The sequence below is a fragment of the Podarcis vaucheri genome (assembly GCF_965113315.1).
Source record: "Podarcis vaucheri genome assembly, chromosome: 6".
Classification (NCBI taxonomy): Eukaryota; Metazoa; Chordata; class Lepidosauria; order Squamata; family Lacertidae; genus Podarcis; species Podarcis vaucheri.
Window position 1 is genome coordinate 91,671,606 of NC_138764.1, and position 27,375 is coordinate 91,698,980.

The following is a 27,375-nucleotide window of genomic DNA, read 5'->3' on the forward strand; positions in this document are numbered from 1 at the left end:
CGGACTCAGACTAAGACTGAGAGTTGGGTCTATTCCTGCCCCCAGTCTCTACACTTTGGGGCCGAACCCCCCCCCCCCCACTTTGAAAGACTTGAGTGAGGCGGCTCCTGTGAGGGCAGCTGCCAACACTGCAGGGCTGGTTTTTTGTGACAATGAAACTCGCTTGAGTGTCCACAGAGAAACTGTGACATATTTTAAGGGGAAAACGTGACAGGCCAGCAGAAGTGCGGCTCTGCACCTTGGCTGCAAAGGGGGAAAACACAGTGGGGCATGCCATTTTGCATGAGGGGTGACTCTCCCTAAAACCAAGAGTTCACCACGCCGAATTTGAAAGACCGTGTGAATGGCCATTCTGAAATGAGCTAGCTTGCTGCAAACTCTCAGGAGCAGCAGGGCTGCCCAGCCAAAGAGGGCCACAGCCCTCTGGTCCATTGGTGACCTCCAGTAAGTGGTAGTGTTTGCCCACAAAGAATGCAAAGGTCAGATTCACACCAGTGTTTTGTTTTGTTTTTGAAGAGATGCTGAGCGGTTTTCTTTCAGGTGGAGGGCATCAGATTGTTTTTTAAACCTATGGGCCCAACAGGAATAGGTGGCACTGGGTGGGTGAAGACCAATGATTCTGGTATTCTTAGTTTTTCAGTCTGTAGCATCAAAAAAGTGTTTGTCTGAAGACAACTTTGACCACATTTTATCAGAGCCATGGTGGTCTATCAGTTCAGGTATCAGGCTACTAAGTAAAAAAAAAAGCAACTTGCCACGGGATGGACTTTCTGTTGACAAATGTGAAACAGCATTGCACCAGACTAGATTTCCCATAATGCTCAGTTCTGTATGATGGACATTTTGCCTCTCAAGCAGGCAGCTGTTGACAGATGTGAGTGTGGATTTGAGGAGAAGCCCACTCCTCTGTCCATGTCTTTTGAAAAGCTACCATGACAGGATTATGAGACTGACCTTTGAGGACCAGGGCAGACATCAGATTAATGTGTGCTTCTCAGGTTGAAGGTCATCTGCATATAACTTAATTCTTGAGGACAAGTGAGAGGATTGAAGAGGTAGTGTGAAGGATATACAGTTGTGAGAAAAAATGACAAGTCGTCGTATCACGCCACCATGTGATAGGCGGCAGTTTCCATGGGGCATGAGTAACATGGGCTTGCCTACCAATGAACCACGACCAATGCGACTGTCATTTCTTGAAGCTGATGTGAGTAGAATTGTTTGATAAGATTGGGGGCATGAGGTATTTGGGCCTGTTGCGATGTAGACTGTCAAAGCAAACATGCCCAAGGTCATTCTTCCTATCTTTTGTCACTGAACAGTGCCCATTTACTTATGCACCACTTGTCTAAGATTGCAATCCACTGTACACTTATTTGGGAATAAACTCCCTTGAACTCAGTGGGACACCCTGAGTAAACATGCAACGGATCAGGCTGCACAATTGCAACTCTACTCATTTTTAAAATAAGTCCTATTAAACTCAAGTGGGGTTTACCTCTGGGTAACTGCCTAGGAACTGGTTGTGAGATTACGAGGTAAATGCTTTATTTAAGACAGGCATTCCCAAACTCGGCCCTCCAGATGTTTTGGGACTACAATTCCCATCAACCCTAACCACTGGTCCTGCTAGGGATTATGGGAGTTGTAGTCCCTAAACATCTGGAGGGCCAAGTTTGGGGGTGCCTGATTTAAGAGGAGACCCCATATTTCACCATCTGAGCTGCATGGCATTCAATAGGAAGCTCAATCATCTGATTCCTGCCTTTTAGAATGGTTGTGCACCTCTAGATATGAAGAACTGGTCAGGGAAGAGTTTGGGACTTTTAAAGTCAGTATACTGTATATTATCCAATTTTTAGCCAGAAAAAAAGAACCCAAGAGGTCAAATAATCAGGCCCATTCTCAACATTTTTGTTAAAACTTTTGGAAATTCCTAAAGACCTTATATTAATAAGAAGTTGTGTACACACATTTTCAGGATATCGGTGCTTAAGGCTGCAATCCTGTACAGTACGTGCTTACCTAGGAGTAAGCCGCATTGTGGGTAGGGCTTAGATCTGAGTAAATGCACAGCAGTGTACTGGAAGTGACAAAATTATGAATCAGGCTTAGCAGAATTTACTGTCCCTAGAATAAAATCCTAGCTCCTTGTTTGTGAATGAAATATCTACCACACTGCACATTTTTTAATATAGTGATTATGGGCATGGCCAGGGATTTTGTTGGGGGGGGGCAGGCTTTTGTTAGGAGGGGCAGAACCTCAGGTTTGTATTGATGTTTATTGATGGGGGGGCACCTGCCCCTCTCTAGGCTACACCCATGATGCTGATCCATGTAACTTGGATTTTCAACTAAGTATCCTTTTTTGTGTGTGGCAAGGCTCCTGTGCCTTGATCGTTTTACAGTAGCCAAAAATTTAAGAATACTGTACTGTACTGTAAAACATTTGCCCCCAAGAGGGAACTACAGTGATAGAGAAAACTTGTTACAGATAGGTAGCAGTGTTGGTCTGCCATAGTCAAAATAAAGAAATCTGAAGAAGTGTGCATGCACACGAAAGCTCATACCAAGAACTAACTTAGTTGGTCTTTAAGGTGCTACTGGAAGGAATTTCTTTATTTAGAGATAACTTGGCATGCCAAATTCCTTCCCACTAGCCATCTTCACGTCGCATTTCGAAAAGACGTGGTTTTACTGTTGGCGCATGCGCACACGTGACCCTTGCTTGCGCTCCTTTTCTCCTCCCAGCTGCGGCTTCAATCGATGTGCGGAGGTTCGATGCAGCAGCCTGTTCGACGCAGCGGCCCTCGGTCCAGGTTGCTGCCAGCCCCTCCGCAGGCTCCGCTCCCGCTGCCTTTGCCGCCGCAGTCGTCCGCCGACGTCGTCGGGCCCCCGGCAGCCATTTTGAGCGCAGATCGACCCAGGCCGAAAGACGGGCTGGTAAGAATCAAGTGTCGCTTTCCGGGCCCGGCGGTTTCGCCAGCTCTTCGCCGTGGCCGTTTCTTGCACGTGGAGAACGCCAGGTTACCCGCCGCTTTCCCTTTAATGGAAGAGCCGCCCAGCCCCGCAGCCTTTGTCACGATAGGCTCGGTGTTGTGGGAGGTGGGAAATACGGATTTCGGCGCGGGGAAAAGGCTGCAGGAGGGATCTACCCAAACCCTCGGCAATTTTCAGGTGGCCCGTGGGAGAAAAATTGTGGGAACTATTAGGTTATATTACTTAATATATTTTTGTCCTTGGTTGCTTTATTTATTTCTGCTGTGAAAGCAACCTTGGGCATTTTACTAAAAAAAGAAGAAAGAAGGTTACAAATGCTTTCAAAAATAAAATTAATCATAAATGCCTTCTTCCTGTACATGTATGTAGTTATTTTTTCCTTCTTCGTTTCAGACTTCTGGAAGACAGCCCTTACTCACAATGTATAGACCAAAAGTAAGCCTGAAAGACAGGCAACAACTTTACAGACTCATTATTAGTCAGTTGCTTTATGATGGATATATCAACATTGCTAACGGTCTGATAAATGAGGTAAAACCACAGTCTGTATGTGCACCCTCTGAACAACTATTGCATCTTATTAAACTGGGTAAGTTGTGATGTTGAAACAAATTTAATATGCTGTGTTTAAGGTCAGGTATGCACTATGAGTTCTGTTAAGACTGTTGTTTTAGATGGCATGTCAAAACATCAGTAATCAAAATACTTCTTTTGTCTCTGGATATTTAAGCCATTAATGTTATCTGCAGTCACTTAAGTCTTCTAAAACGATAGTTAGCAAATAGCACTGATAGTTGTCCCAGATCAGTACTTACTAGAGAAATATGTAGAATGAGCCATTATATTCTGTGATCCTGCTTGGAATAGGATGTAAAGCAGCAAAGACATGTACATGATGGCTCTGTTGCAGCTATTTGTGTATAAACTTGGTCAGCTTCCCTATCTTTCCAGTGAATTTGCAACCAAGCTACACCTTAGCTTCCCACCAATCTGCTATCTCTCCATTTTACGCTTTGGAGCAAAGATCAGTTGCTGCTCATCTACTTGTGTGGGTGCCAGGTACACTAAACTAGAGAGGCACAGTTGTGAATAATTGCATTTCACCTTGTGGGTTTTTTAGGAAGACTTTCTTTTAAACAGGTGAACATCTCATATAGAGTAAAAATGGTTGTTTGCGATATGAATTATTGTGCCAGTTTACTTTCCACAAATTTTCTGATGTTTTCTTATGCTTCCAGTTAAGTTATAAAAACCTTAAACAACACCCCAGTCCAAGAATCGTATTTAGCAGCCTCAGCTTTTGTAGCTGGGGTCAGACAGGTCCCCACCCTTCTAGACCAGGTGCGAAAGGCCTATAAGGCAGGGAACAGGTCTTCTAGGACTCACAGCTTGATAAGCATTCAAAATACCAATGGATTAGGTTTAAGAACTATTGTCATAACAGGTTTTTTCCTGTTTATAAAGTTTGGGGCTTCTTACTTTTGGAAAATGAGCTTTTGTAATTTCTTTTCTTCCAGGAATGGAAAATGATGATAGTGCAGTTCAGTATGCAATTGGGCGCTCTGATACAGTAGCTCCTGGCACAGGGATTGACTTGGAATTTGATGCAGATGTGCAGACCATGTCCCCAGAAGCTTCTGAATATGAGACCTGTTATGTCACATCGCACAAAGGACCATGTCGTGTAGCTACATACAGCAGAGATGGACAGTTAATAGCTACAGGATCAGCTGATGCTTCAATCAAAATACTTGATACAGAGAGAATGTTAGCAAAGAGTGCTATGCCAATTGAGGTAAATGCTCAAATAGTAATGAATCAATAAATGTTTGCATTTTCCTTTTGCAGCTTTAGGGTCCTCTGGGAATTATCTGCCAAAAGAAACTGGTCATGCTTCTATTTGTGGGGCTGTTTTCAGAGAGTAGCTTTGAATGACAGCATCTCATCACTCTGCCAGTTAAGCTGTGGGGTGCCAGTGCTATTTACTAGTCATATGAAGCTGTTGGGAGCAGTCTCAGTTGGGAGAAGCCTGGACGCCATCATGGGCTGGATGAGGATCAGTAAACTGAGCCTCCTCTGATAACACAAAAAGCCTGTGGGTGGAAGGTTCCTGAGTCCAGGAACTGGGTTGCTTGAATTCACTTTAAGGCACAGGTATACAGATACTGGCATTAGAGGCCTAGGTAGGCATAGAGAGCCTACTACCAACTTCAGTTGGTATGTCAACTTCACCTTTTCCGAGACAATGATAGCCTGGCCACCATGATCCACACATTGTTAACCTCATAATTAGATTAATGTGGTTTATATGGGTCTGCCTTTGGACTTTGTTCAGAAGCTTCAGCTAGTGCAGAATGCAGCAGCTAGGATTCTGAGCAGAGTACCTGTGTTTAAAGAACTGCATCAGAAGAAAAGGAGGCAATTTTTATTATTTCCCCCCTCTCCCTACAGCACCCACACATCTCTCTCTCTCTCTCTCTCTCTCTCACACACACACACACATTTTGTAGAGTTTTGTGGGGTACAGGAAGCTGCAGGGGAAAGGGTATTGGTGACTGAATTTAGTGCTAGCATAGCCATGGACTTGCAAAGTTTGGAATAGTCCTGATCTCTCGAGTTCCTTTTTTAATTTGTAAGATGGGCTGTTAATGACCCAGTAAAGAGAGTTATTTGGACATATACGAGAGATTGTTTCACACTTTAAACATCCTGCATAAACAGTTGTGGGAAGATGCAGATCCACTGTGTCCGCTATGAAGGGAACACCATCAGATGTGCAATAGACAGCATTTGTGTCTTTATGCCTGCAGCGAAAATTCTGTGCTTACTGTGCTGTGTTTTGCAATGTATTCTTCAGGTCATGATGAATGAAACAGCTCAGCAGAACATGGAGAACCACCCTGTTATTAGAACTCTCTATGATCACGTGGATGAGGTGACATGCTTAGCTTTCCATCCAACAGAACAAATCCTTGCCTCTGGTTCAAGGGATTACACACTTAAATTGTTTGACTACTCAAAACCATCTGCCAAAAGAGCCTTCAAATATATCCAGGTTAGACACTTAAATCAAAACTTTATAAGGAATAACAAAAATAACTAGAAAAGCATGACTTTTGAAGCCTTGTTGATGTTATTAAATGGTGTGTACAAGTGTTCTTAGGATTAAGACCATCCTGGTAAAACATACTTTGGACATTGCCATTCAGACTCCTCCTAACTTTAATTGAGGGGCCAAACTATCTATGAAATGGTTTTCATTCATTCTTCCCCTGGCTTTTTAAAAACTGAAAATCAGTATCAGCTGCTGCAGTTGAGTGGAAGAACAGAGAAGTAGAATACAGGACTGCTTAATTCCCCCCCCCCTTTCAAAAACATTTTATATGGGGATAATGTGTGTGATTTTAAATGTCGAATGCCTGGGAAGGATTTGTATTCTGCAAGGTAGGATGTAAATAATTGTAGCAAATAAATAAAATTACCACCAACACCCCAAGTTGTTTTTAGGGTTCTTTCCCCTATATTTCCCCCCTTGGGAAGGGCGATATAGCTAGAAAATTCCTAGGGGAAGGTTTAAGTGGCTCCTCTGTTCAATCTCTCGAGAAGAAATTAACATGGAACACCATGATCATCCAATCTGCTAGAGAAGGGGCGAAATGCATAGGGTAGATTACAGTAGATCTGAAGTAGTTTGTGACTTCTTTAAGCATAACTAAATACTTCTCTTCCCTAACAGTAGCTTAGTTTTACCAATTGATTCAGACAGAGCATGAATCCAACTTAAAGGAAAATGAGAGTGGTCTCTGGGGATCTACAAAGTAGGTGATACTGATCTTGAAATGGTGTGACTCGGACACAACTCCCTTCAGAACCTTTTTCCTGATAAATAATAATCTCACCTCTTTTATGAGGACCTGCTTTCCCACACTTTGTTTAGAAAAATCTGTTCTGCTGTGCCATGAGTCCTGCCTGGCTTCTTTAAATAGCAATGTTGATGTATATTTTATACAGTAGCCAACACAAGTTTGGTGTTTAGGTGGATCAGTGCACTGGGAAGATGCCTTTTAATGTTAACTGCCTATTTTCCAACTAAACAGGAAGCAGAAATGCTGCGTTCTATCTCTTTCCATCCTTCTGGAGACTTCATTCTTGTCGGTACCCAGCATCCTACCCTGCGACTGTATGATGTCAATACTTTCCAGTGCTTTGTATCTTGCAATCCTCAAGATCAGCACACTGATGCCATATGCTCAGTTAATTACAATGCAAGTGCTAACATGTATGTAACGGGCAGCAAAGACGGATGCATCAAATTGTGGGATGGCGTTTCAAATCGTTGTATCACTACTTTTGAAAAAGCGCACGATGGGGCTGAAGTCTGTTCTGCCATTTTCTCCAAGAATTCAAAGTATATTCTGTCTAGTGGAAAAGACTCTGTAGCTAAACTGTGGGAGATCTCTACAGGGAGAACACTAGTCAAATATACAGGTGAGTAGATGTTGACCAATATCATAAATAAGTATATATTTCTCTCATGTACTCTTAGCCATGATCCCATCCTCCATTACATCTAGTTAAATGTAATGGCCTTCCTGGGTGTATCATGAGGGAAAATGTAAATTGAAAGTTCTGTACAAAGTCTGCAACAGTGGCATATAAATCCAGACTTTTTCCCTTGAAATTTTGAACAAATAGTTGATTATTGCTCATAAGGAAATAACTTCATGATATCCTCATGACCTAGGAGAAAATCAGGTAAATTCTGCAGTCATGTCCAAAATCATACTTGTGTGTTTGCACAATTCTTACTTTAAATCACGGGGGTTTATTTAAGAGAAATCCTTGGGTTTCACACATTGATTCGTTTCCTACTAATACTGCTTGATATACAAATGATGTTGCTTCTTTTTTCTATCTTGCTGAGCTGGAAACAAACTACATCAACATGTAAGCTTGCAATTTTCTGCTCAATGCTTTCTCTAATACTTCCAGTTTGAGATGCTACTGCAGTAACAGCTCCCTCAGAAATCAGGAAATTGTATGAATTAACTTCTCTGGAAGAGCTCCTTTTCTGTAGAGGCATATTTTGTAATACACATTTTCAAGTTTCTAACATGCTAAACCAGCAGGGTGCAGTCAAGTCTTGGCATACATCCGCTGTCAAAGACACTCTGCCTCTGAATGTCAATTGCTGGAATCGCAAGTGAGGAGAGAGCTGTTGCACTAGGCTCTTGCTTGCAGACTTCCCATGGGCATCTGGTTGGCCACAGTGAGAACAGAATACTGTACAGAATACTGTACTAGATGGCCTGATCTAGCAGGGCTCTTTCTCCAGTCTTAAATACAGTCTTTACAAAGAAATAAGGGCACTGTGGGGGGGGGGGCATAGTATGCATCCTCAGCTGTAGTTGGAAAGCAGTACATTACCTTGATTTAACATTTGTGGTTGGTTATTTTCTCACTAGATGGACTCTACCAATACAACTAGTGCACTACTGGGTTTCTTTCTGAGAGATGATTTTCTGTTGCTCTTGTATGCTGTGAGCAACAGCTGTTTTGGTTCATGTGAATGGCGCATGCTTTAATAATGCTTTCAGACATTTTATGTTATTAGTGTCTTTGAGATTTTTGGAATACAGTGGTGCCTCACAAGACGAAAAACTCGCTAGACGAAAGGGTTTTGCGGTTTTTGAGCTGCTTCGCAAGACAAATTTCCCTATGGGCTTGCTTCGCAAGACGAAAACGTCTTGCAAGTTTGTTTCCTTTTTCTTAACACCGTTAATACAGTTGCGACTTGACTTCGAGGAGCAACTCATAGAACACGGTGTGGTAGCCTTTTTTGAGGTTTTTGGTATTTTTGAAGCTTTTCCAAAACTTTTCCGACACCGTGCTTCGCAAGACGAAAAATTCGCTAGACGAAAAAACTCGCGGAATGAATTAATTTCGTCTTGCAAGGCACCACTGTAAATATTTTTTCTACATAGGCATCATTTATTAGAATCTAATTCATGGGACTTTAAATATGTCTCTATATATCAAAATGTCAGGCTTTGCAATAACTTTTACCATAGATAATTCCACGTTGAATTCTGGGTGGTGTATTTTCACATGTCTATCCCTATTAGAAGCATTGAAATTAATTTCCTTATAGGCAATCCAGGAAGTAGATAAGTGTCAGTAAGTTTAAAGGCTCTTGAGAATACTTGTCTCAAAATTGGTGTACTGGCTAATGAACATAAATAGTTTGTATAGATACTGAGAACTAAAGCCTTGCTACATTACACTGGAGTAAGAGTTTGGCATTTAAGACAAGGGTACTAACCTGTGGCTTCCCAATGTTGAACTCCAACTCCCATCAACCTGAGGCAGCATGACCTAGAGTTGCAGCCCAGCATCATCTGGAAGGCCATACGTTAGCCACCCCTTCTTTAAGATTACATCAAGTGTGTTGTGTGTCAGTGTAGTTTTTGTAAGAGAGAGAAAGAAAAAGAAGGATGTACCAAAGCCTTGTAATACTAATTCTCTGTTTTCTGTTTTGGAGATTGCAACCAATTTAGTTGACTGTTTCACTGCTATGTCTAAGTCATTGTTTAAGTCATTGTCTAGAGCTGGGTTGCTGGTCTGTTATTCTCTCAGTTCTGCCATTAAGTTCGGGCATGAAATCTCTTCTCCTACCCAACATGTTGTATGATAAATATTAATATACTTCACGGCCTCCTATACTTCTAGGAGAAAACGGGTTTTCTTCAGTATTTTTCTTTCTTAATAACAGTGACTCATGTCCAGTTTCTAACCTTTTAAACTACCCCAATTTGTTTTGCCCTGCCCAGTAGTAGGTGATAACCATTTTTGGTGGGGAGTTTTTTTAACTATATGTTAGCAATAGCCCATGTACTACAACAGACGTAGTTTAATTCTGCTCCCAATTATATTATTTTAAAGAGTACTCCACAAAAAGGAGGACTGTCAACTTAAAAGGAAACTTGTAAATTATATCTCCGATGTTTAGTTTATTATATTCTTCTCGTTGCCTGTGATAATTATTTTAAAGGGATATCACTTCCACCTTTCATGAACACCACCAGCACCAGCAACAAAAGTGTGTGGATTACCACACCTAATTCATGCTGGCAGTATCACCAAAGTGGTATTAGCTTCAGGAATCGGCTACCACAAGACATGGTGGTACTAAGATAGTTTCAAAAGGACAAATACATGAAGCTTAGGTTTATCAATTATTATTTGCTGCAATAGCTAAATAGAAATTTGGAAGTCCAGAACTAGTAAACATTAGAATACCGGTCATGGAAAAGAGATAGGGAAATGCTTCTGCGCCATGTTGGAAAGCTTCTTGGAGGCCTCTGACCATTTTTGGAAATGGGTACTACGTCGATAACAGTATGATCATGAAGGACTTGATAAAATAGAGGGTTCATTTTATAAAAATGCAGTATTTTGAAACTGCAAGTCATCTCTGATATGGCATCTCGGACATTGCAAATTCTGGTCTGTTCCTGCAATCCTCGTGTTTCCATAAATACAGTTAAAACTGTAGGGATATTGGGGAGTGGGGTCCGGAGGGAGCACACTCCCCACTCCGCGATATCCCTACAAAAACATCTGTGACAGTAAAACTGAAGTATCCTTTTCACGTAGAACTATCTAATATATGGCTTCCATTAACTTCCATCCACCAAAATTGTAGAGACAGATTTATCATTAAATATTTGTAGTGATGTCAAAGATAGAGCTCAACCTAAATCCCAAGGAAGGGGGGGGGTTCTACTCATTCATTTGAAAACTTTTACTCCTTCCCTAAAAGACAAGATGAATACTCTTTCAGATATAACATTTTTTTTTTCATTTACAACTGGGAATAATTTTTTTTATATCATAAATAATGTATTTTAGGTTTGAACAGATTCCTTTTCTGCCAACGTGGAAATAAAGGTGGATAGCTGAGATTTAGAAGACAGAGAAAATGTGGTACAGGTGGGATCTGCAATAAAATATTTTAGCATTGGACTGGGTGTTTTTGAGGGGGTGGTCCTCGCCTAGGATTTAAGGTTTTTGTACTTCCCCGCCTAGTATTTAAGGTTTTTGTACTCTGCAAACTTCGAAGTTTTTTGAGCCTGCTGATAATCTCCTGCTTGTGTATGTGATACTATTTTGGCTACATAAATACCAGCACTTGGAGAATTGAGATCTCTTTAAATATATGTGATAATAGATCGCAAACAAGTCCTTGCCCTCTTGGAGGTAAAGTTTCTTTAGTGGCACTTTTCAAGACAGAGACAGCTGTTTGGATTAAAGATACATCAGTGTCTGCTAAGATCCCAGCAAACCTTTTGTAATATCCTGATAACAGTCTTGCTACTCATAAATTGACTAATGGTCTCTCTTACTTTCTTTACTGCAACTAGTTGGTTCAACTTATTCTTTTCCTCATCTGAAATTTTAGGAATCTGGACGTTAGAAAGAAAGAACTCTTTTTCTTGGGGTGAGTCAGACCTGTGTAACTATGAATAGTATTTAACCAGTTCTGCCATAATTAGATTAATTTCCATTTCTACCCTGCCCCAGTACAACAAAATAAATTTGAAACTAAAAATAATATAAAAGTGCCCTGCTCATGCTTATCCCTGGCAATGAGAGCTCATCTAAACAAATTTACTGTGAAATATTTGACTCTTCCAGGCATTCATTAAGAGCAGTCCCACATAGAGCGCATCACAGTAGTCTAGCCTCAAGGTTATGAATACGTGACAGTTGCTAGGTCTTGATCTGATAAAAACAGAAACACCTCAAAACTCAACCTACCTTTCCCAGTTTTCAGGTAAAAATCTTCAGGCTCACAAGGCCAGCCTCAAAACGCTTGATATCCAGGTATGCCAGGAGCTGTAGAGCAAAGACTCTCAGTAACCTTTCCAAAAGTTTATCAAAGCTATGTCCAACATACTCCCGCCCACCGTTTAAATAGGAACGAAACAATGGCAGGCACTGCCCTGTCTAGATGGGAGAAAAATACTGCCCAGCAAGGAAACCCAGCTTCTCCCAGTTTTGTTGGACAAGTCATAAGGCCCTTACATCCCTGAAGACTCTTAAGTTTGTGTATTAGATACTCAGTCTTCAAAACAGGCACTAGATGTATCTTTCTCAAAGTAGAGGCAGCCCATGTTCCCTCATCACCAGAAATAGCTTTGGATGATATTCTGTAGGTATTATGGCCAGCGGGGAGGAATTACTTGCCACAGGCTTTAGCAGATCTTCTGTACCAAGATCTGTCAGCTTTGTTGCAAGTAAAATACCACCTAACACTCTTAATCATCTTGCACTTCACTTCATCTCCTTTGAGCCCAATGTAAAGTTGTGACTTGTGCCAACGAAGTAGTGAAGATGACCCTTGGAAGCAACTGTTTAAGAGGTTGACATCCACCTCCTGTTCCATTAGTTAGCAAGGTCATCAACAGAGCAGAGTATTCTGGAATCCAGTCAACTCTGAAACTACAGAGCCAGGCCAGACTGGCTCATTGCTCCATTAGCAATTTTGCTTAGAGTTGTCTTGAGAAACATACCCATTCTAACTAATTTTCACATTACGGTCTTCAGAAATGAATATTCAAAACCACAATTTTCTGCTGATGCCAGCCTTCAAATTCCTGTCTAGCTTGGCTTGTTGCTGTGGAAGTAGTGAGTAGTGCTTCCCTTAACCTCTAGGGTGCTGCTACACGAGGCCTTGAGTGTGAAGCTTACATGCTTCATTTACTTTCCTGTAGTGGGCATTCACTCAGTCATCCAAACCAGTTATTTTCCCTGCGGTTTTTGCACCTTTTCTCAGACCACAAAGACCAGAAGAGCAGCACAATCTCTGCAAAGAGGTTTCCTTTCATGCCATTCTTCCATCTTTTTATTTTAAAGCTAGGGGTTTATGTGGGCTGTGACTTACTGGGAAAGCGAACCAATTGCAATTCAGCACACATCGGCTTTAATGATGGGTACCATTGTATGATCTCATTTGTTTTTCTTGAGGGGGTGGTAATTTTATCTTGTTAATTAGTACAAAACTCCTTTCCAGCTAGCTCTTTTAAATGAAAAAAGCATGACACCATAATGGTAAGGTTTTTTTTAATGAGGTTTTTTTAAAAAAATATATATGAATGGACAAGTAATAATGGCTGAATGCTGTGCACCATAGGTATCTCATGTCCACTTGTGTTGGCAGAACATAGCAAGATGTACATGTAGAGAAAGTGTAGTACTTCTGATAGTGTGGAAGTCTGTCACAATTCCGTATGTAGCTTACAGCAGTGATTGGATAGTGCTGGGTTGCAACCTCTTTATAAACAGTAGAAAACACAACATGTTTGTATTCACCTGAAAATCTGTTTTTCTTACATAATGTTAAACTTTAAACGATAAAATATTATTGAAATGCCTGAAGGCTTAATTTAAAACAGGAGTATGGAACCTCAGACTTGGGGGCTGAATGTTGTCCTCCTGGCTGCTCTAGGGGACTCTTCTTAGGCCATAACCTTCAACTGCCCCCTTCTTGGCTTTTGTCTGACTGCAAAGAGTCTTTGAACTGTGATATTGCATCTCCATGGTCTGGATGGAGAGGTAGGGGTGGTGGGTGGGTGTGTAGAAACCTCTGACAGCTGTGTGTCTGGGATATATTTTGCTATACAAAGATAAGTGTCACATCCTTCAACCTGCCCACTTTTGCCTCTGGTTCCATCTACCACTAACTTGTGGTTCCCAGCCTTTTGCCCTTAAGGGAATGTCGTCCTTGAACTATAAAAGGTTTCTAATCGAATCTAATAACTTAATCTAAATTCCAGAATAGTGTGATATAAATGGTTCTTGGTTGGCAAGACTTGATTTCAAATTGCCACTCAACAATGAAGATTTCTGAGAGAATCACTTTCTTAGTCTAACCCTCTTTGAAAAGTTGTAAAGAAAAAAGTGGAATATTCCTTAGATGGGATCCAGAGGGTAGTGGCCAACTAACTTGAACTCAAAGCACACCCAGTGAAATCAATGGACTTGAGTAACTGATGTCTGAATAATTTCAATGTGTTTATTTCAAGTCATGCTCAAAGGTAGACCCATTGAAATTGGTGGACATCAGGTAATCATGTCTATTGATTTCATTGAATCTGCCCTAAGGGTGACTTGATTGGATCCAACCCAGATGTACATTTACCTAGAGCAGGGATTACCAAACTGTGGTACCTTTTTCCCTGCCCAATTTTGATGGTGACCATTGTGAAATGCAATAATCATAGGAGGCATAAGACACTCAAATATCATCTACATCAGGAGTGGCCAAGTCTCAAGAGACTGCAATCTACTTTCATAATTAAAAACTGGCAGTGATCTACCTCTGTTTTTGTGGGGTTCAGTTCAAAGCTGTTGAGCTTTTCTGAGGAAGGGAACCCTGTTTGAGGGGGGGGTTCAGCTGAAAGTTGTTGAACTTTTTTTAGGGAGAAGAAAAGATTTGGGGGGAGTTCCATTTGGGGGGTGTTGAAGGCAAGGGACAAAGGGGTAAAGTCACTCACAAAAAGATCGCTGTGGATCAAAACAGCAGCACAGAGAAGGCTTCGTCTTCCCTTCCAGAGATCATACAACAATGGAGGGCGGGGCGTGGGGGCGTGGCAGGAGTCAGTTTTAGCAACGCTAAGGAAAGAGAGCCAGAGATCGACCGCAATCTACCAAAACCTCATGGGGATCTACCAGTAGATTGCGATCGACCTGTTGGACATCCCTGATCTACATTAATGCAATTCTCTTAGATGGAAAAGCCTTTGTAAAAACAAAATATTTTTATTGTAATTAAACTTCTCCTGTGCTTTGAACATTCAAGCACCATATTTTCTTTTGCTAACAGAATCTTTTGGCGCATTTAACTAGCTAAGGGATCAATCTTTTGGCATTTTTTTCTGTTCCCTGCTGAAATCTCCTCCTTCTAACATTTACTCTTACAAACCTGCACCTTGGTCTCTTCACTGTGGTTGGGCTGCTATGAATGTCACTTGGCACATTTTGGTCAGGTATACAATCTTTCCAGTATTGAGTTCAGGGAAATCCAGGTCTGTCAATTTGTAGGGAAAGGTGGTTTATACAGTGCTGATTGGCTAGAACCTGTGACTTTGCAAATCCACCTCTTCTCTCAAGAGCAGTTTTTCAACTTGGGGGGGGGGGGGAGGTTAGATAAGATGCCAAAGTAGCTTATGTATGTATAAACCTTCAAGCAGTATTTTCAATAGTCAAAAAAACAACAAATTTATCTGAAAATGCAGGATGAGGACCAAAAGTGAAGCTTAATTAGCAATCAGCTTGAAAGCAAAGTATATTGTTTGTAGTGGAAAGATGGGGGTGATAGAAGCTGGACTCAGCCTGAACCCCCGAAAGTAAAATATATATTTTCTTTAGATGTGTCTGTATATGCCGTTAGTGTTGGTTTTAGCTTTCTTTCCAAGGGTGTAACAATTATCTTCTAGCTTCCTTTTAGTTTTTCAGTTTCACATTGAATTTTGAGAATTAAAAGTGTAATCTTGTTCTCCTTGCCCTACATTCTATAGCTGAGATTTGACTAACAAAGTTCTTTACTTCGGCCATTGGGGGGGGGGTTAGATGGGGGGACTAGTATACTATTATTATTTTTTAAAGAAATTTATATATAATGTGTCATTATACTAACAGAAATTTTACTAGAAAAGGTGAAGGAGAAATCTGCACCATACTTAATGCAATTTCCAAGCTGTGACTGCTTGCAGTGGGAGGAAATTGTGACTGTTCTTGATTCCCTTCCATTTCCTCCAAAGGGAAGAAGCTATGCAAGGTCTCAGGCTGGTGTAGTTTCTGGCTCCTTTTTGAGATATTTTGGGGAAATGAGGGAAGCTTGGGATCCTGTGTGCCCTCAACTGCCCCAGCATGCTCCTAGTCAGCCAGTGGAGCAGCCATGATGCTTGGAAACTCCAACTCTGTCCAGAGATTACCTCTAGCCACATGACGAGAGAGGTCTGTATTACAGGGGCCATAGGATTACACCATGAAAGTATTGTTTAATGTAAACTATTCAGATGTTTAATTGGGCAAGAATTGGTTCCTTATAAAGTAATGTCGAAGGCTAAAACTTCCTTATAAAGTAATTTAATCTAACCAGTAATTTCGCCCTAATTTCGCCTCATATCCTTTCAGTGATCATAGTGAAGTCAATGCAGTAGCTGCTGTTCTAGTCTAAACTTCTCAGATTTATTGGGTTTGGTTATGGATAAATCATTACCTAGTAATGACACAGGTGAAAAACCATTAAGATGTGCCTATCAGATACTGTTGCATCTTGTTGGTTTTTAGAATTCTTTCTAGGAGGATTTATTGGTGGTCATCTATAGCTGCAGTTAGTTACCTTATTCCTTTCTGGAATGACAGGTTGACCTATTGCTCTCTCTGGTATAAGGCACTGAGAAGCACAGTTGGCAAAAGATGTGCAGCCATAATCAGAGTGAAGTTTTATGCAGTAGTGGTGCCAAAGAATACTTTCCTCAGCTATTGCTGTACGACAACTTGTTATACAGCTGTTCAAGTTGGTATAAGAGGTCCTGACATGGATTATCCTGCCCAGAGAAGGAAACATGCACAGACTGCTGTGGCATGCTAAATATAAAATTGAACCTGTAATGGTGCCACAGAGCAGAAGCTCAACTGGAATCATCGTTGGCAACCTCTTGCCACAAATGCTCGGATTACTTTCGGCCAGTTTATTCCTCTTCCATGATATTCTGTGAACTTCATATACCATATTTTTCGCTCCATTGGACACAGTTTTTCCCCTCCAAAAATTGAGGGGAAATGTGTGTGTGTCCTATGGAGCGAATGCAGGCTTGTGCCATAGCCGCGCGCAACCCCTCCGGCAGGGAGAGGCTGCATGGGGCTATGGCTTCCTTAGCTCCACGCAGCCTCTCCCGGCTGGGGGAGGTTGTGCGCAGCCTGTACGCTGCTGTTTGGGGCTGGGGGGGAGATTTTTTTTTATTGATTTCCCCGTCTAAAAACTAGGCGTGCCCTATGGTCCGGTGCGCCCTATGGTGCGAAAAATACGGTAATCTAAGTCCTTGCTCAGCATACTTGCTGAAAACCGCATGGAAAAGGCTGATGTGATTCTTCTGTTAAAGGTGGATGAGCTGGATCAGTTTTTTAAAAAATGTTATTTTTAAAGCTCATTGCACTTGAGGAAAATTACCTCTTACAACGAGATGACCATAGGTTCTCTTAAAAAATCTTTCTTGCTATCCGAATCCTAATAGGAACTGGTTATTCCTACATTTTTGCCTTTAAACTGGGAAGGTGATTGAATTGACACTTGCACCATTACTGTCTGCTTTCTGGGATGAATAAGAAACAGTTTTCTTAAACTCTGTTCTGTCTGGCTTTCAGCATGGGCTCAGGACAAAGACTCCCATAATAGCCCTGGTAGCCAATCATTTCTTAACATGGGCAAGGAAGTAACACTAGAGTTGTTCCTATTAGATATCTCATTTACCTTTGAGATTACAGATAATAAAATCTTGTTCCCTTTGGGGCTTTGTAAATGTAGTGGTCCGGCCTCGACTTGTTTGTGGATGTAAATTTTGAGATTGCAGATAGGGAAGTTTGTGTTAACACTGTAGAAGCTGGCTTGTAGAGTGCCACGATTCCATTCTATCTCTGCAATTGTTTAATACTGTACTTGTAAGAGGCTGTTGGGACTCATCAACCTAGGAAGATAGTTCCTATAGGAGAAAGAAAACTGTGATCCTGACCCTCTTCACCCTTGTGGAATATCATTGGGATAAAATAAGTCTAATGTGTAAGCCCTACACAAATCAGAGTGGAGTCTGTAAGACAGTTGGATGGTGCCTTGTGTGCCTCCCGGCAACTCCTGCAACCAAGCTGGTACCAAATGTATTGCTCTGTTTACCTTTGGCCTATCAGCAAGACCAAGAGAGGGGTCTTGTCATATGGCCAGCTCAAAACCTCCATACACAATGCCCAGGCTTTTGCCCCAGGGAGGTCACTTCAGCGCTGCTAATACAGCGGTTTGACTTCATCCCAGGATGTGCACTCCATTGTCTTCCAAGACAGACAAATGCCAACAAAAGAGGCCATTAACAAGCTCATACATAACTCTTGGAATGAGGCGTGATCAGGATGGTGGTACCCTTCTATTTTTTCTTATTCATTTAATTGAGTGGCCTCAGTAATGGTTATTGTTCCTTTGGTTAATTGGAAGAGAACACATAGTCTGAAAACTGAATCCAGACAAGCTTGAGGGGTAGTGGCTAATATTCCCTGAGTTTTGGAAAGGAGGGATGTGTCTACCGATGGATGTGATCTATCCCTCTTTAATAATCAGTGGAAAGTCTGAGAAGAGTTATACATAAAACAAACAAATCTTGTGGCATAAATTTTGGTAGGCAAAATAAGAATAAGAATATTCCATATTGATTTGTTAGTCTTTAATATGCCACAAGACTTCACTTCTGCTGCAACAGATTAACTCAGTAACCCTTCTGGAAAGAGATAATCAGGTATCAGTTGAGGTCCAGAGAGTATGCTGCCACTTGGCATCATCTGCTCTGTCAACTGTTTCCTTAGCAACCAGCAATCCTTTTTTCTTCAGCCTCCATGTTTGATTACTGCAATGCGCTCTACATGGGTTGCTCTTTTAAGAGCATTCAGAAGCTTCAGTTCTGCAAAATGTTGCAAATTGTTTTCTGTTACAAATAGAATAGGGGAAACATGGGCACTAATCAACTGTGCTGCCTTATAGCTTCCAGCTGCAATTCAAAGTTTTAAACTCCTAAATGGCCTAATACTTTTAGGTGTATTCCCCTACTTTTGAGTCAGCCCTGATTATCCTACTCCCATTAATTGGGAATAGAGTACTTTTCTACGTAGAACTAGAGCTGTGGAAGACTCAAAAGATCTGTGTCACTTTGTGCAGGCTTTTCTAAAGGCAAGCAAAGGATGTTTATTTTATGAAACCTCTTGCTGAATTTACTAATAAATATTCTGTTGATTCTTAGAGGAATATTTGAATATTTTATTGTCTTTTTTCTGATATTTGCTGATGTTCATTTCACCCATTGCCAGTCAAATATACATTATACACAGGTCCTGCTATCCGAACACAAGGCATTCTCAGGAAATCATTTGTTAGGCAAGTGTTTGCATATAAAGTCAACACTTTCCATTGATTTCCTATGGGAAAGTTTCTAATGCATGCCTAATCAAGGAATTTAAACCTCAAAATTATGAAAAAACCCCAGGAAAACCCTCTGAAACCTTGCAAAAGGCAATCAAGGAAGGATAAATGCTCCATTATTTGTCTGATACGGCCTCCTTTCACCTCTCCCTCCCATGGTTTCTAGCGAAATGGCTGCCACAGACCAGCAAAACACAAAAGAATAAGGCTTGTTTAAGGCTGCTATATGTTTACAGTTTTACACACACATCTGAATCTGTGGTGTACATAGGGAGGTCTGGATACTAATTTCTCGTGTTTGAATAAGTGAATTTTGGTATGATGAGCATTTGGATAGCAGGATCTGCCGGTTTCCTTTAATATTTATTTTGATACTGAATATTTATGTTTCAATACCTGCAGGAGCTGGTTTGAGTGGACGCCAAGTTCATAGGACACAAGCTGTCTTCAACCACACAGAAGACTATGTGCTGCTTCCTGATGAAAGGACCATTAGCCTCTGCTGCTGGGATTCACGAACAGCTGAACGAAGGAATCTTCTTTCCTTGGGGCATAACAGTATAGTTCGTTGCATTGTCCACTCTCCTACCAACCCTGGCTTCATGACTTGCAGTGATGACTATAGAGCTCGATTTTGGTACCGAAGGTCAACCACGGACTGAAGCTGCAACTGCAAAAAAGTTGTCTGAATTTTATGCCTTTTTTCTTTTTAAAAATTTTGCTTTTACCATTTCTGAATTTATGTATTTGGATTGAGTTCTCTGCTCTAGAAATAACATCAATCCCTACTGTGAAAGAACAGTTTTTAAAGTTGGGTCCATAGTTGAAAACAGCCAAGATAGCTGAAAATATTTTTCCTCACCTAATTGTACATGTTTGGCAGGACAGGTTGCCCATATTCGGTAGCAAAGCTTGGCCTCCTGTTTTTTTAAACCCCTTAACTCTCTTCGCTCTATTTCATTTGATGTACATGTATTGCTGTATGTTGTGTGTGCTTTTTTTCCAGTTATCTGGTGGCCTTTTTTTCTTATTTGTAGATGATGTAGATACTTAAAAGTTCTCTTATTAAACTCATTCTTAGAAAGGTGTATCTAATTTTTCTCATAATTAGCTATTACCCTACTTTTGAAGCCACCTAGTTTGGTGGAAATCACTGAATCTTGTAATGAATTCTGTGTTTTAACTATGTACTGTGAAAACAAATGTTTATTTTGTTGTCCTCAATTTCTCACCATTAAGCTTAATTAGATAGCCTTAGCTTCAAATAAGAGGGAGGAAACCTCTATATTAACTTTGTCCACACCATGCATAATTTGAACAGACCTCTATTATGTGGTGTCCGGCCTTTAACATTTTTCTAACTGAAAAGCTTCAAACTAACTTTTCCTCATAGATATGATGCTCCAGCCCCTTGGAAGTGTCATTTTTGAGGTGCGACACCCAGAACTAGACACTTGTCTTCCAAGTATCACACCATATATTACCATAAAGCCACTATGTCCTGAGAGCTATTTACTGTAGAATTGTAATCCCTCTTTTGGTCACCTCTGTGATCAGTTCTTCTAAAGCATAGAGCTCTATGTACCTAGAAATCACTGGAACATTCATTTAGCCAATCTGTTTAAAGTTACATCAAAACTTTCACACAGTGCATAGTCAGAATATGGAATTCGTGTGTACTGGAAGCAGTGTACTGGCTTTAAAAGAGGATTAGACGAACTCATGGAGGTAGAGGCTATCAGTGACAATGATGGCTGTGCTTTGCCTCCATGGTTTTGGGCACAATACTCATCTGAGTACCAGTTGTGGAAGACTGCAGGAGAGGGAAGTGTGGCATCTGTTTGGCCACTGTGAGAAAAGGATCTGGTTTACCTGGGACCATTGGTCTGTCCAGCAGGTTCGTATGATGTTCTTGGATCCAGATACATTTGTTAGGTAAAGTTTTGTAGTGTCATAGTCCAGTTTTTGTTGGGTCTCTAAAGGACATATCAAACAATCTGGGAGTGATCCCTAAGAAGTCCCTGATGGTAATATTTTCTCCATTATTAGTTCCTTCGTTATGACAATCTCTTCTCCGTACACACTTGTGAAGTGTAGAGCTAATTTCCACATGAAAGCTTTATGAGAATAGCATGGGAGATGAGATGTTACTTAGTTGTTATTAATGCCTATCAGAGATTGGCCAGAGACATTCCTGCTTAACCACAGATTGAATTAAATATATATTTTTTGTAATACATGTCTAAGGAACACATGGTAAGTGACATTGGCTCATTTTCTCATTTATAGTGGTGCCCCGCAAGACGAACGCCTCGCAAGACGGAAAACCCGCTAGACGAAAGGGTTTTCCGTTTTGCAGGCGCTTCGCAAAACGAATTTCCCTATGGGGTTGCTTCGCAAGACGAAAAAATCTTGCGCGTCCCCGCGGGTTTTTTTCGCTCCCCCCCTTTTCCTAAGCCGCCTATCAGCTGTTCCGCTGAAAAACCCGCTTAACAGCTGATCAGGGAAAGCCGCTAGACCGCTGTAGCGCTAATCAATGGGCTTGCTTCGCAAGACGAAAAAACCGCTAGACAACGAGAATCGCGGAACGGATTCTTTTCGTCTTGCGAGGCACCACTGTATAATGCTGTGTGTTACATTATAACCGTTTAAATAGACAGTGAAGTACTGCATATGCTGCTCTAGCGTTCAGCTTCTTAGCCTTCTCAAGTTTTGCTTTTTAGGCTCTTTTGGCTAACTACTTTAAAGCACCAAAATAGTTTTACTCCTAAGAAGAAGTGAAACCTTTGTTGCACTGCAGAAATGATACAAAAAACCAAAACCCATGTTGCTTTTTACACATCTCATTTAGCTTGTGCTCTGTTTTAGATGTCTTCCTTGATAGTTCTCAATTTCAAAGCAGTCTTGGATCCCAACTTTTAGATTACTAAGATTCATTTTCTCTAGGAAAATGTCAGCCAGCATGTCCAGTTTAAAAGGAGAGCAGCATTTTCATTAAGCTACTGATTATACGCCTAGCAGTGTATAAAAGGGTTTTTTATTGTAATATTGTTTTCATCCGGAGATTCATTTTAGATAACTTTCAGTTGCATTGCCTCGACTTGGCAAAATCAACCTCAAGACTTCTTAGGGTTGCTGTTCATTTTAGCTTTCTCCAGATAACAAGTCACCTTTGTAGGCCACTTGGGTTCAGAATTCTCACTTGGATTTTCTTCGTTGCAATTGCAAATAAAGCAACTTAATAGGACATATACTTGTGTTCATCAGACAGCAGACAGATCATTATGTCCTGAATTGCCCACCCACTACATTGCGACACAAAATAAGGTAATTTCTTTCTAGGATAGGCATATAAAGGGAAGCACAATAAATAATGAACTAAGTCTCCTATACAGCTGTTTCCTCAGATACACAATGTATTTTTACTGGGATATGATGGTGCCTGCCATTCAAATAAGCAGATGGCATCCGTTGAAATCTTAATTATGTTAAAAGCTTTTCTCAAGTGTCAGCAGGACCCAATGTATTGAGAAGCTTGGACAAACTGGCATAGCCTACAGTACACAATAGATGGTGGTAAGAAAGTGAGTGAAGAGAAAAGGAGTATACAGGGGTCTGAAATGGTTGCTAAATTCTAGGTATTTTATGCGGAAAGGAGGCTGCCCTAGGTGACAGCTCCCCGTGTGATCCTTGCTGTATCTCCTGCATATAAATTAGAAAAGTCAGCAGCTGGTCCCTCTTTCTCTCCTCCTGCTTGCTCTCCTATCAGCCTGGCTTAACCAGATGTGCCCAGTAGCAAGGGGACAAAGCAAGGATGAGTCCTGGGGAGAAGTAAATCCAAGAATGAGATTAAGGGGGAGTTGAAGCTTTAAAATAAAACCCACCCGTTCAAGACAGAACACCTTGGCTTTCTTATGTTGTCATTCCCTTTATTTCCAACATAGAGCCAGTGTGGTGTAGTGATTAGGGTTGGACTAGGCCCTGGGAGACCAGGGTTCAAATCCCACTCAGCCATGAAGCTCACTGGGTGACCTTGGGCCACTCACTGCCTCTCAGCCTAACCTACCCGCACAGGCTTGTGCAAATTAAATAAGGAGGCAAGAACCATGTATGCTGCCTTGAGCTTGGAGAAGAAGGTGGAATATAAATGGAATAGGGTAAAAATAATAAAAACGTTCAGGCATGAGTGGTGTTTCATATGTAAGTCCAATGATACCATCCATGCACTAGTGGGAGGTGCCAGCAGGCATGGGTGCTCTGCTCTGTGCCTGGAGCAAGTAAGGAGAGGTACCAACTGCTGCCATACGGATACTGTTTTGTACTGGAAGAAGCAAAGATCGCCAGTGTCAAAGCAATGATTCTTCAACATCAACTTGGTTGGACTGGTCATGTTCGGATGCCTGATTATCGTCTTCCAAAGCAACTACTCTATTTCGAACTTAAAAATGGTAAGCGTAATGCTGGTGGTCAGCAAATAATAATAATAATAATAATAATAATAATAATAATAATAATAATAATAATAATAATAATAATAATAATAATAAAAAATTTATACCCCGCCCATCTGGCTGGGCTTCCCCAGCCACTCTGGGCGGCTTCCAAAAAAATATTAAAATACTGTGATACATCAAACATTAAAAGCTTCCCTAAAGAGGACTGCCTTCAGATGTCTTCTAAAAGTCTGGTAGTTGTTGTTCTCTTGTGACATCTGGTGGGAGGGCATTCCACAGGGAGGGCGCCACTACCAAGAAGGCCCTCTGCATGGTTCCCTGTAACAAAAGAAGTTCAAAGACACTCTCAAGGCAAATCTTTAAAAATGTAGTATGAACACCAACAACCGGGAAACACTGGCCTGCACGTGCTCCATTTGGAGAGCAGCCTCTACTAAATGTGTCATGGACTTTGAAGATGCTCGAACTCAGGACGAAAGTGAGTAGTGAGCTAAGAGGAAGGCACGCTTGGCAAACCCTCACTGTGATCAACTCCTGCCCCAAAACCTGTCCCCACTGTGGAACGTGTGGATCCAGAATTGGCCTTCACAGTCACGGACTCATTGTTAAAACCGTGTATATGGAAGACAATCTTACTCGGCTACAAGTGATTGCCAAAGAAGAAGAAAATACTTTTGTGAAACCTGCTCAACGTGCAAAGTATTCGGCCGTGATATGGAGAAGGTGTTCAGAGCAGGACCCAAGAACAGCAAGTCCACTTGCAGGAGCTGGAAGTTGGAAGGCAGAGATGGAAGTGAGCAGTTGGTTCCCCATGGGGAGAAGAATCTGCCAGCATCTGAGGCCAGTCTCAGTCTACTAGCCTACAAAGTGTGAAGGACCATGATGTGGGTGTATGAAACAAGGCCTCAAGTGCACTGATATGTGCAAACACCCCAACTGTGGTAAGCCAAGACTTCAGTTCAGAGGATGGTGAATATCTATTTGAAGATGATCATTATGATGACTCATTTGAAAACAAACAAGCTAGACCATATAGGTAAAGGGACCCCTGACCATTAGGTCCAGTCGTGACCAACTCTGGGGTTGTGGCGCTCATCTCGCTTTATTGGCCGAGGGAGCCGGTGTACAGCTTCCATGTCATGTGGCCAGCATGACTAAGCCACTTCTGCTGAACCAGAGCAGCGCACGGAAACACCGTTTACCTTCCCGCAGTATTTATCTACTTGCACTTTGATGTGCTTTCGAACTGCTAGATTGGCAGGAGCAGGGACCAAGCAACGGGAGCTCACCCCGTCACGGGGATTCGAACCACCGACCTTCTGATCGGCAAATCCTAGGCTCTGTGGTTTAACCCATAGCGCCACCCGCATCTCTTGTATGTCCAAGGTAAACAAAACATTTCATTTGACCTGTGAAATAGTGACGTTTCTTGCAAAGTTGCTCTAGTTGACAGTGACTTGCACAAGCCGAAAGCAGTGGGCCGGACTCAACTCTGATGACATGTCATGGGGGGGGGGCTTTCCCCTGGTGGTGTCATTTGAGGTGACCCAATGTTTATTTTGGGCTGCCTAAGGACTGGGGTCATTGCTCATTAAAGTGCTTCGTGGGGGGGGGGGGAATACATTTTGTCCCAAAGAATCTTGAAGGGGAGAGCTTTCCAGTAGTGGAGAATATATGATATGGGGTATTATAAGTCATATTTTATAATTTTATAAACTATTTAGGGTATTCCCACAGCTCTCTGTCAAAAAAGGAACTAGGACCAGGAAACCAATAATGTAAAATAAATCCCACATAAGACAGTGAGAATTCCAAGGTCACCACTTGTTTTCCAATTGCTTGAGGTATAGATCTTGCCAAAAAAAAATAACAAATTCAGCACACTTGGTACCAATTTACTAATTTGGGTGCTGTGGCTTCTGCACTAAGAGAGAAATCTTGAATGGGATTCAGACCTTGAAACATCAACCTATTGGAGGTGAATTGGCCAGAAGGGGTGGGGATTTTATTGCGCATGTGGGAATTGGCTGGGTGCCTTTCTTGATTGATCACCCATTCTTTGTCTTGTCTACAGATATGAATGAGGTTGCTTTGCAGTAGTCTGAGGCCTGCTGCGAGAAAATAATAATTGGGTACTGTCTTTTGCACTCATACATCAGAGTGAGACCCAGGGAATTTAATGGGAATTACTTGTGAGTATTTGAATTGGGTTGTTAAGCACTTAAATAGGGCTTTTTGGTACAGTATTCAAAATCCTTGTAATTTGTTATTTCAGTAATTTTTACAACTCATAAATAAAGGAGCTAGGTCATTGAGGTGCTTCTACTACCCTTGTTATTTACCGTATTTTTTGCTCTATAAGACTCACTTTTTCCCTCCTAAAAAGTAAGGGGAAATGTGTGTGCGTCTTATGGAGCGAATGCAGGCTGTGCAGCTATCCCAGAAGCCAGAACAGCAAGAGGGATTGCTGCTTTCACTGCACAGCAATCTCTCTTGCTGTTCTGGCTTCTGAGATTCAGAATATTTTTTTTCTTGTTTTCCTCCTCCAAAAACTAGGTGCGTCTTGTGGTCTGGTGCGTCTTATAGAGCGAAAAATACGGTACTTCCAGGGAATTTTTTAAGCATCCCTGTTCATTCCTGCATTTGATATGTGGTAACTGTAAAATCAGCAACTGACAGTATGCGATTGGCCACCCACACCGTGGGCAAATAGCTGAAGCACCAAACATGAGTCTCCCAGCATGACCTTCTGAAACTAGTCTTCCAGGAAGGACTGGAACCACCACAAACCAGTGCCACTTAGTCCCATCCCAGCCATGAGAACCAGAAGTATACCACGGCTGATGGTATTAAAAGCTGGTAAGAGGACCAACATGGCAACACCCCCCCCCATCTTGCTCCCAGCATAAACTACCTACTAAGCGGACCAAAGCTGCCTCAGTCATATCAGTGGGCCTGAAACCAAATTGAAATGCACAGCTGGCCCAGGACGTTTTGCTACTTGAGGCGAAACAGAAAATGGCACTGCCCCCTGAAGCTACCTTTCCCAAAGCCCATCAAAGCTGCCACACTGAAGGCACCACCACCTGCAGCAGGCAGAGAAGGAGGTGGGTGACAAGCCAAGGGCGTGGTGAGTAGCATGGACCCATATCTGCCACCTCTCCCAACTGTTCCCCAATCTGCTGCCTGAGGTGACTGCCTCAAGGGTGGGCTGGCCCTGTTGAAATGGCTCTAGATGAACCACACAGAAAGACCTAGAGTGGAGATGCTGTCACATGCTCAAGCATTTTGGCCGAGAATGGAATATTGGAGGTTGCCTAGAAATTTCCTGACACAGCTGGATTCAGAGAGGTCTTACCAAGTCCTCATTTGGGCCCAGTGGAATAGTTGTGGAGAGACATTGATCCCTCTAAAAGGTAAAGGGACCCCTGACCATTAGGTCCAGTCGTGGCGGACTCTGGGGTTGCGGTGCTCATCTCGCTTTATTGGCCGAGGGAGCCAGCGTACAGCTTCCGGGTCATGAGGCCAGCATGACTAAGCCGCTTCTGGCGAACCAGAGCAGCACACGGATAAGCCGTTTACCCTCCCGCAAGAGCGGTACCTATTTATCTACGTGCACTTGGATGTGCTTTCGAACTGCTAGGTTGGCAAGAGCAGAGACCGAGCAATGGCAGCTCA

General features: G+C 41.8%; 1 protein-coding gene across 2 annotated transcripts; it reads left to right on the forward strand.

Annotated features, from left to right (window-relative positions):
• The first annotated feature begins 278 nt into the window (after window positions 1-278).
• On the forward strand, window positions 279-20,327 carry CSTF1 (cleavage stimulation factor subunit 1). Of its 2 annotated transcripts, none has more exons than XM_082226131.1 (7): window positions 279-444; window positions 2,752-2,943; window positions 3,394-3,589; window positions 4,518-4,795; window positions 5,858-6,055; window positions 7,098-7,488; window positions 19,646-20,327. In XM_082226131.1, the coding sequence occupies exons 2-7, from the start codon at window positions 2,767-2,769 to the stop codon at window positions 19,903-19,905; spliced, it is 1,500 nt and encodes a 499-aa protein (XP_082082257.1). In that variant the 5' UTR covers window positions 279-444; window positions 2,752-2,766; the 3' UTR covers window positions 19,906-20,327. The 2 variants fall into 2 exon arrangements, with proteins under 2 accessions (XP_082082257.1, XP_082082256.1); XM_082226130.1 differs by lacking the exon at window positions 279-444 and adding an exon at window positions 547-1,207.
• The last annotated feature ends 7,048 nt before the right edge of the window (window positions 20,328-27,375 follow it).